General features: G+C 39.0%; 1 protein-coding gene across 1 annotated transcript; it reads left to right on the top strand.

Moving 5' to 3' along the window:
• Positions 1-6,009: 6,009 nt before the first annotated feature.
• On the top strand, positions 6,010-7,140 carry LOC140016597 (uncharacterized). The gene is made up of 2 exons (XM_072070163.1): positions 6,010-6,390; positions 6,736-7,140. Exons 1-2 carry the CDS (start codon positions 6,010-6,012, stop codon positions 7,138-7,140), a joined length of 786 nt encoding a protein of 261 aa, XP_071926264.1.
• The last annotated feature ends 3,030 nt before the right edge of the window (positions 7,141-10,170 follow it).

Below are 10,170 nucleotides of genomic sequence, written 5' to 3'. Positions count from 1 at the left end.
TTGTTATGTGTGGAACAATTGTCTATTGTTGGGGACCTTAGATATGTATGTTGGGTAGGAATCTCTAATAAGGGTGATTTGCTCTTGAGCCTGGCCAGCTTGAGTGGTGAATTATCATATTTTCGGATTCTTGTCCCCGAATACCAAAGAGTGACACCTTTACGATAAGATGAGATCTCGCGTAATATTGGGATAAGTTTGGATTGTGAAAATAAAGGCAAGGGGAATGTGAATAGTCTGGACTTGTAATATATTGAAGATATTCATGGGATTTGGGATCCTTCTTATTCACGTGTTTCGAGCCTTGATTAAGAGTAGTGCCTGAGCGATACCTAGGGTTAATATACTGTAGGATGTGTTAATTGCTATGATACGTATATAAAGAAAGTATGTTATTTTCAATGTGTTTTGAAAATGCTTTTATTTGCTTATACTTATTTACGAATAAACCTATGAATTTACGAATAAATGTATGAATTTCGAGGACGAAATTCTTTTAAGGAGAGGAGATTGTGACACCCCGAATATTAGGAGGTTGTTTGAAAAAAAAAAACTAAAGTGTATTTCTTTGGATTTGATTTAAAACCTTATTTTGTTTTAAAAGATTTGAAACCCTAAAAGTCTAATCAAAACCCTAGTTTTACTTGTGATTGATCATTTTCTCAAATTTCTCATATTTCAACCGAAACCCAAAATTCAATTTATGGAATTGTACTACCTTCAAAATGTCCTATTATTTGAAAATTATTCATTTATTATAGTCCTACTACTCAATCGTTCCACAATAAGTGTACATAAACCTAGAAAGTAGAGTTTCACTTTTGGTTTCAAGATTGGAGCAAAATTAGGGTTTTTTGCGATTTTTCGCCAGATGAATTTTCGGTACTGAGCAAGGATCAAATTTGGTGATTAAAAGTGACTTTTAAGTGAGAAAATATGTGACTAGTAGCAATGATATAAGGTTAGTGAATGGGAAGTAAAAACCCTAATACGTGTGTTTTTAAGAAAAACGGCGCGAACCGGCGGGACCCGCGCACTACCGATTGAACGCACCACTTGACCACCACTTTCTTACCATACAAGCTTATTGATATTTGAGCAAAATATCTTCTCAATTTCCAGCTATGTTGGCCGAAAATGTGGACTAAAAATAGCAAGGAAAAGAAAGAGAAAAATGAAAGGTGTTTCTTGGCCAAGAGAGCAACTAGCCTTCTTATTTCCAATTTTGCACTTTCCTCCTTCATTTTTCTGCTGAAGAGCCGAGAGAGAGAGAGGGAAAGAACAAGAGAAAAAACTTCTTCATTTCTTCTTGAATCTAGCAACCAAGGGAGAAAACAAAAAAACTAAACTGATTAAAGGCACCCTTGAGTGTTTATTTAGTGAGCTATTGGTGAAATTTTGAAGGAGAAAGCTAGGGTTGCTCTTGGTAGACACTAAGCAAGGTAAGGATGATGATTTCCCCAAATTTTACTCTTAATTTTGTTTATATTAGCTTAGCTTCTCAATATTGTGATGAATGACGTTTATTGTCATGTTTTGGGTAGTTTTCCCTTTTGTTACATGAATTAGGGTTTGATGGCATGCTGCCCATACTTGATGTGTGATTGATTTATGTTGTATCAAAGGTTATATAGGGGGTTTTGGTAGCAAGTGTAGCAAGAAATTAAGAAAACTATCATTGAAACCAAAAGATTTCAGATTTCTCGAAATTTTCACCCTATTCTGCCCGTTTTCGTTGCACCATGTTAGAGGCCGAATTGGCCTTATTTTAAAACATGAAAGTTGTACATAATTGTATTTTATAGTTGCCTACAAAATTTCAGCTCAATCGGAGCATCGTAGCTCATGAAAAGACCAAAATACCCTCGCTGATTTAGGTCACTTTCCAGAGTTCCGCGTGGACAGTTTAGTCCTTTTGGTTGAATTTATTCACTATAATCCGTTTGGATTTAGCCTTTCACCAAAGCATGAAAGTTTCAGTGCTCTGTCTTAGATTTGTAACGCCACCAAGAACACCTTAAATGGACCTTGGTAGACTGAGATATGGTCACTTGAATGCAGTACGGTGGATTAGCCGAATAGTTGAAACCAGGTTACATGGATTGGGAATTTGATCAGGTTACACAGGAAATTAGACTAAGTGCTCTTCATGAAAGTTGTAGGCCTTTTCCTTAGCTTCGAAATGGTATAAGCTGCGTATTAATCCGATAAGCGTAGCCTCGGATATGTTATTTCCGCAAAGCCCGTCAAATCTGTCTTTTGCTAGATTGTATTTCCGCACTTGTTACTACTTTGATTCTTATTCTTATGATGTTATGAGCCTATGGAACGGCTATTGACTTGCATTTATGATATATATGACTTTGGGATTGGCTGAGAAAAAATAATGAAGCCTAAATGGCTAAAAAATTAGGTAAACACAAAGGGCATGCTGCCCAAATTTACGCTCGACGACTATAACATTACACTTGCGACTTGGGTCGAGTTGATATGAATAGTACTTGAACCATCTAGGGTACTTGAGTCTTCTTGTTTCGAGGTATATAAGTAAGGATTTGGCCGAACTTGTACCCTTGAGAAATGCAATCATGATTGCTCGAAGAATGTTTTCCTTGTACTTTCAACTCGCGTGACAATTTCAAGTATAAATATTACAAAGTTTTACTGTTTAAAAAGGCGAGCAAGTGTTTCACGACTACTCTCCAAGTGAATTCCAATTTCTTGATTTTTATTGAATGAAACGTCTAAGTTTCGAATCTTAGTCATGTTTTAAAGTTCTCAAACTGAGTTTTATCGCAGATTTGGACTCCGAACCCGGAGTATAACCTGAAAGTGACCAGTAAAAGCACTATATCTTGTGGTGAGTGCTTTCAAATATCGAATTGCACTAGATACTTGAACTTGATACGTGACCAATATGAGTACATGTTATATACGTGAATTGATAGTGATACGAACTCGACCCAGCAAGAACCTGTCTTGAAGAACCAAGTCGATCAGGCAGCGGAAGGATCTATCTTGATCAGGCTATGGAACAATAACTACCTTGCTAGACCTAAAGAGAACCCGCCTCTCAAAACCTAGTGGATTGGTTATTGGTTATGGAACAATAACTACCTTACTAGACCTAAAGAGAACCCGTCTCTAAAAACCTAGTGGATTGGTTATTGGCTTGAAAGAACAAGATGATGTGATCATCTTGCCTTGAACACCACAAGTATCCAAGCTAAATACTTGATACTGTTCAAAGAGAAACGCAAGTTCCATCAAGGAACTCCATAAAAGGAGACAACTCTCTTTTTATTAATTCATCCTCAATCTCATCTTCCTCTTCAACCAAGGGAGGCATGTCTTTGTAATCCTCCTCTTCATCATCAGTGACAATGTCTCCATTTGGTAGGACAAGCATGGTCCTTGGGTTTGGACATTGACTTGCAATATGCCCAACTCCTTGACACCTCCAACATTTGGTGTCACTATTCCTAGGTTTTGAAGTTTCAATTGTTGGCTTGGAAACAACCTTGGAGTCGGTTTTGGTAAAAGGTGGCCGTGAGCTTGACCCTTGGTCGTGCTTGGGTTTTGGAGTGTTCCAAGCATTCGGACCTCTCTCTTCCCTTCTAGGCTGGAATGGTCGAGTAAACGTTTGTGGATGAGGGTTATAATTTCTGGTTGTACCCCTCCTCTTGAGCCTTTGCTCAATCTTGATAGCCTTCTCCACCATGTCTTCTATCTCCACATAGTATTGAAGCTCCAGTTGATCGGCTATTTCAACCCTCAGACCACTGAGAAATCTTGCCATTGTAGCCTCTCGATCTTCTTGAATATCAGCTCTCAACATGGAGATTTCCATGTCCTTGTAGTAGTCCTCAACTGAGCGTTGACCTTGTGTCAAGGTTTGAAGTTTTTGGTACAAGTCTCTATGGTAGTGACTTGGTACAAATCGCTTCTTCATCAGTCTCTTGAGCTCAGTCCAAGTGGTTATAGGTGGTTCTCCACACCTTCTCCTGCTTGTAGCCACTTGTTCCCACCAAACTATGGCATAGTCGGTGAATTCTACTACGGCAAGTCTCAATTTTTGTGCATCGGTGTAGTCGTTACAATCGAATACTAACTCTACTCGACTCTCCCATTCAAGGTATGTATCCGGATCAGATTTGCCTTGGAAAGGAGGAATCTTCATCTTAATCCCCTTGATTGCATCACCGATTGCTCTTGTGTTTCGCCTTCGGCCTTCCTTGCTGGTATGCCTCATGTTCCGAATCGGCATTGGAGTCACTAGATTCCTCCGGGGTGGATTTTCCCTTAGATTTCCTAGAAGAAACCCTAGATGAACTTAGTTGATCAATCTGCTCATGGATTGTTTCCAGCCTTTGGTCAAATCTCCTCTGCATTTCCTTCCACATATCGTCCATTTTACGTGATAACTGAGCAATGGTAAGTTCATTTTCCTGAGACATGGTGAAACCTGCAAAACTTGACAAATTGTTAGTAGAAAATGCCTCGCTTACTCCCTGAAGTGTTTCACTCCTCTCGTGTTTTCACTCAAGTGTTTATGTCACTCTAATGCTCTCACCAATTCACTTCTCAAGCCACTTGATTGTTTCCTTTGAAGAAATCAGAAATTTTCTCAAAGAAGTTCAATCAAACCTTAATCAAATAGTATCCAATTGTACCAAAGGAACAAGAAGCAAGAGTAGAAACGGAAAGCTCAAGTAATGAATTCGATAAGGAATGGAATGTCCAAGTACAATGATGGAGTTTCCCAAGTGTTTACTTAATTTCCTAATTGATTTTGGGAACCAAGTTAGGTGTTGGATTTATTTGGAAAATTCCTTAAAGTCGGCTAACCAAATCAGAATTGTTACCAAAAAATTTCTAGATTTCGTACCCCTTAACCTTCCTCAAAATCGGCTATACCAAATCAGGGTTATTTCCAAAAATTTTCCAGATTTCCTTCTCCTTATGCCTTTCCTAAAGTCGGCTGGTCAACCAAGTGTAAAACAGATTTTGGTAGCTTCCTATTCTACCCGAAACTATCCTCCAAAAATTCCAGAATTTCCTCTTCTTAAATCCCTCTCAAAGTCGGCTAGAACTTCCTAAAAAAATTGTCCAGATTTGGTAGCTTCCCCACCTCTAAATTTTTCCAGAATTTCCTCTTCTTAAAGCCGATCCTTATCCCCCAAAATTTTCGTCCCTTACTCTCCCTCAACAAACAAACAATTCGGCCCCCCTCCTCTTTGCTCCACACAAGGACAGTTTCATCGCGTGGTTCTAGTCAATGGCTTCACAAGATGATACAAGCGACGTCACTCAAGAATTCCCCAAGCGGCCTGCTCAAGAAATTCCCAAGAGGTTTACTCCTAAGCCAAGGAAGCCCCGTATGGATGCAAGGACGTACAAGAAACTTTTTATACGAAGAGAGGTGCAAATCTTCAAGAATCAAGATGGTCAAGATCCTCAAAAATCTCAACGGGTGATACAAGTGATCAAGGCTCAAGGTGCTCAAGATTTTCAAGAGAAGGTTGGTCAAAACTTTTGAGTAGTCTTTTCTTGATGTAATTTTCTGGTTTGTTGGAACAATTGCAATAAGATAGAATTTGGCAAATAAAAGTGCGGCTTCCTTCTTTGTTGTTTGCTACCCGAATGCCTTTTCTCATTTCCTTTTTCTTTTTTTTTTCTCTAAGAACACACAATTACTCGGCTGTTTTTGGGTAAAATTCCAGAATCTAATGTCAAACCAATGTTCTCCTTCAATCCTCCAATAATTATCAAGACATGTATCAAAATTTCAAGACTTCAAGATTAGTTTCAAGAAACTCAAGAAACCCTAGATTATGGTAGTCCCTCTTCAAGATTCCAACCCAAAACAAGTTTACCCACAAAAATCAGTTTAGGAAATTAATGAAAACAACTTGGTGGAATAAACTAAAGTTTTGGCAGATTTGGCAAGAAACTTGCGCCCAAGGAAACCCTAGTTGCAAGGACAAGCTTTGCATTCCCAAGAGCTCCATGCGCACACTCTTAGTAAGAGAATCTCATGGAGGAGGGCTAATGGGACACTTCGGCATTGCCAAGACCTTAATGATTCTCCAAGAACATTTCTTCTGGCCACGCATGAGGAGTGACGTGGAACGCCACATTGAAAGGTGCGTGACTTGTCACCAAGCAAAATCAAAGGTACACCCTTATGGTCTCTATACGCCTTTGCCAATTCCACATGAACCATGGGTTGATCTGTCAATGGATTTTGTGCTTGGACTACCTAGGACTAGAAAAGGACATGATTCAATCTATGTGGTAGTTGACCGCTTCTCCAAAATGGCCCATTTTATTCCTTGTCTTAAAACAGATGATGCTAAGCATGTTGCAGATTTATTCTTTCGTGAGATAGTTAGATTACATGGCATGCCACGCACTATTGTTTCTGATAGGGACGCCAAATTCCTTAGCTATTTTTGGAAAACTTTGTGGTGTAAACTAGGTACTAAATTGCTATTTTCTACTTCTAGCCACCCACAAACTGATGGTCAAACCGAAGTTGTTAATAGGACTTTATCTACCCTATTGCGCGCAATTATTAAAAAGAACATTAAATCTTGGGAAGATTGCTTACCACATGTGGAATTTGCATACAATCGCACTGTTCATTCTGCTACACATTATTCGCCGTTTGAAATTGTGTATGGCTTTAACCCTCTCACACCTTTGGATTTAACTCCTTTACCTATTCATGAGAGAGTTAACTTGGATGGTAAGAACAAAGCTGCATATGTTCGTGAGTTACACACTAAGGTGCGAGCCAACATCGAGAAGCGTACACTTCAATACATCCAAAGTGCCAACAAGAGGCGCCGCAAGATGATCTTTGAGCCTGGCGATTGGGTATGGATACACATGCGCAAAGAAAGGTTCCCAGTCAAAAGGCGTAGTAAGCTACTTCCACGGGGAGATGGTCCATTCCAAGTCCTGGAGCGTATAAATGACAATGCCTACAAACTTGAACTTCCAGGTGAGTATGGGGTACATGCTACTTTTAATGTATCTGACTTGAGTCCTTTTCATGCAGACGATGAGTTTGATTTGAGGACAAATCGCCTTCAAGAGGAGGGGACTAATGAGAAGGGGCTCAAGGCTGCTTAAACTTCTAGTGCTCAGGTCATGCAAATACCCAGTGGTCCAATTACAAGAGCGCGTGCTAGGAGCATTCAAGATTCACTTCAAGCTCTTGTTTGCACGATTCAAGAACGAGTTGGTGATGACTTGAGGACCATTGAAGGATTACATAATGGAGAAACTACTCTATACACTTTCCTTCAAATGGAAGAACCAAATGAAGACTAGTTCATGGAGTACTAGCTTGCTAATTAGGGTTTTAGTTACCATTATTAGTTGTTGTTAGCATTAATAATTTCGGTCAATTTCCACTTCACTTTGGCCGAATTCAGAGTCTTAATTTTAGTCAATTAGTTGTTAGATATTTTCACCCTTAATGAAGGGCAAGGTCGTCCATTGGACATTCTAGGGTTTGAGTCCTGTAAGGCTATATATAGCCTAGGTTTTTATTCACTAAAGGACAATTCAGATTTTAAAAAATATTCGTGAGTTTATTCACTCTCTCTTGCCTCAAGAGAATTTCCTTTGAATACTTGAGAATTAATCTCAAGTTGTTCATCGAACTTATCAATCAAGTAGTCTCCTTGATTGTGGCATTCTTCTATCTATACTTTTGGTTCACTAAATTTGCTAGTCTTGGGTTAAGGAATCTCCTTAGTTCATGGCTTGTGATTCTAGAAGGGTCAAAGTTCCACAAATCATCTCAACTTGGTGATCGTCTAGATCCGTCGCACATCAGATAGGGCAAGAGTGTACTTTATCGCACTTGCCCTTACGTGATATACTTGTTTATTGATTGCAATTGACTTGATATACTTGTTTATGATGTGCGCACTTCCTGGAATTCCAGAAACCCTGTGGCGAGTTACTCTAGTCGAGCCAGCAAGGGCTTGGTCGATTGGGTAACGAGCCCTGGGTCTCTTGCTTTGTCGAGTGGAGTGATATCTCCTCGACTAATCGGTATACTCGAGTATTACCACCCGTGTTTATTGAGGATTTTGGGCCCAATAGGGGGTGTGAATGGTGGACTGAGAGTAGTGTAAGTGGTGTTCTACTGGATTGGTTCCTTTACTTGAAAGTTGACGGAGTGTCAACTACTACGTGATCAAGCTCCTGATGATGAATGGAAGTTGGCTCCTGAGAGCCATCCATATCCTTATGCTTTGGAATGATTATTGTTTATTGGATTATTGTTTCTTCTGAAAAACTTTTACACTCGCTCATTTTGAGATTTCTACTTGACGTGTTATTGCTCACGTTTATGGACTCTTCATGCTCGTTACTTTGCTATATCGAAAACTTGTACTTATAAATAATGGTTAATTTGCTATTTGGAACCTCACTGGGCTTTTAGCTCATACCACGCTATTTGTTTTCCTTACAGGGGGTACGAGCGAGGCATGAGACATGTAAAGACTAGCATAGTCTAGTTGTTTTTTACTTTTGACTTTTGACTTGTACTCGCGCTATTCCTCGAATAGAATTTTTTGTATTTGGATTGTATACGCCTTGAACCAGTTTGAGTATATTGAGGCTTTGTACCTTGATTTTCATCAATGTAAATTCTAAGCTTGAATTGCGATGTTATTTATGGTTCATGGATGTGTGCACATGATTTGAGTGAGTGAGTCCTGGCGAGAGCTGGGCAGGCGGTCCGCCAAACCCTTTGGTACGCCTCAGGGGGAGGTGGGGTCGTCACAGATGGTATCAGAGCTCCTATTGAGCTCGTGCCGGGAGAGGGTTCTCGGACTGTGGGGATTGACTTGTTAAGTGTGGAACAATTGTCTATTGTTGAGGACCTTAGATATGTATGTTGGGTAGGAATCTCTAATAAGGGTGATTTGCTCTTGAGCCTGGCCAGCTTGAGTGGTGAATTATCATATTTTTGGATTCTTGTCCCCGAATACCAAAGAGTGATACCTTTACGATAAGATGAGATTTCGCGTAATATTGGGATAAGTTTGGATTGTGAAAACAAAGGCAAGGGGAATGCGAATAGTCTGGACTTGTAATATATTGAAGATATTCATGGGATTTGGGATCCTTCTTATTCACGTGTTTCGAGCCTTGATTAAGAGTAGTGCCTGAGCGATACCTAGGGTTAATGTACTGTAGGATGTGTTAATTGCTATGATACGTATATAAAGAAAGTATGTTATTTTCAATGTGTTTTGAAAATGCTTTTATTTGCTTATACTTATTTACGAATAAACCTATGAATTTACGAATAAATGTATGAATTTCGAGGACGAAATTCTTTTAAGGAGAGGAGATTGTGACACCCCGAATATTAGGAGGTTGTTTGAAAAAAAAATACTAAAGTGTATTTCTTTGGATTTGATTTAAAACCTTATTTTGTTTTAAAAGATTTGAAACCCTAAAAGTCTAATCAAAACCCTAGTTTTACTTGTGATTGATCATTTTCTCAAATTTCTCATATTTCAACCGAAACCCTAAATTCAATTTATGGAATTGTACAACCTTCAAAATGCCCTATTATTTGGAAATTATTCATTTATTATAACCCTACTACTCAATCGTTCCACAATAAGTGTACATAAACCTAGAAAGTAGAGTTTCACTTTTGGTTTCAAGATTGGAGCAAAATTAGGGTTTTTTGCGATTTTTCGCCGGATGAATTTTCGGTACTGAGCAAGGATCAAATTTGGTGATTAAAAGTGACTTTTAAGTGAGAAATAATATGTGACTAGTAGCAATGATATAAGGTTAGTAAATGGGAAGTAAAAACCCTAATACGTGTGTTTTTAAGAAAAACGGCGCGAACCGGCGGGACCCGCGCACTACCGATTGAACGCACCACTTGACCACCACTTTCTTACCATACAAGCTTATTGATATTTGAGCAAAATATCTTCTCAATTTCCAGCTATGTTGACCGAAGATGTGGACTAAAAATAGCAAGGAAAAGAAAGAGAAAAATGAAAGGTGTTTCTTGGCCAAGAGAGCAACTAGCCTTCTTATTTCCAATTTTGCACTTTCCTCCTTCATTTTTCTGCTGAAGAGCCGAGAGAGAGAGAGGGAAAGAACAAGAGAAAA

The sequence above is a fragment of the Coffea arabica genome, chromosome 1e (assembly GCF_036785885.1).
Source record: "Coffea arabica cultivar ET-39 chromosome 1e, Coffea Arabica ET-39 HiFi, whole genome shotgun sequence".
Lineage (NCBI taxonomy): Eukaryota > Viridiplantae > Streptophyta > Magnoliopsida > Gentianales > Rubiaceae > Coffea > Coffea arabica.
This window is presented reverse-complemented; position numbering and strand designations above follow the sequence as displayed.

What these genes read in the sequence shown, in the direction of transcription:
- LOC140016597 (XM_072070163.1), top strand. Translation starts at nt 6,010, where the DNA reads ATGCGCACACTCTTAGTAAGAGAATCTCATGGAGGAGGGCTAATGGGA. An exon ending in ATTTATTCTTTCGTGAGATA is followed by an intron (nt 6,391 to 6,735) that starts GTTAGATTACAT and finishes CCTATTCATGAG; the next exon opens with AGAGTTAACTTGGATGGTAA.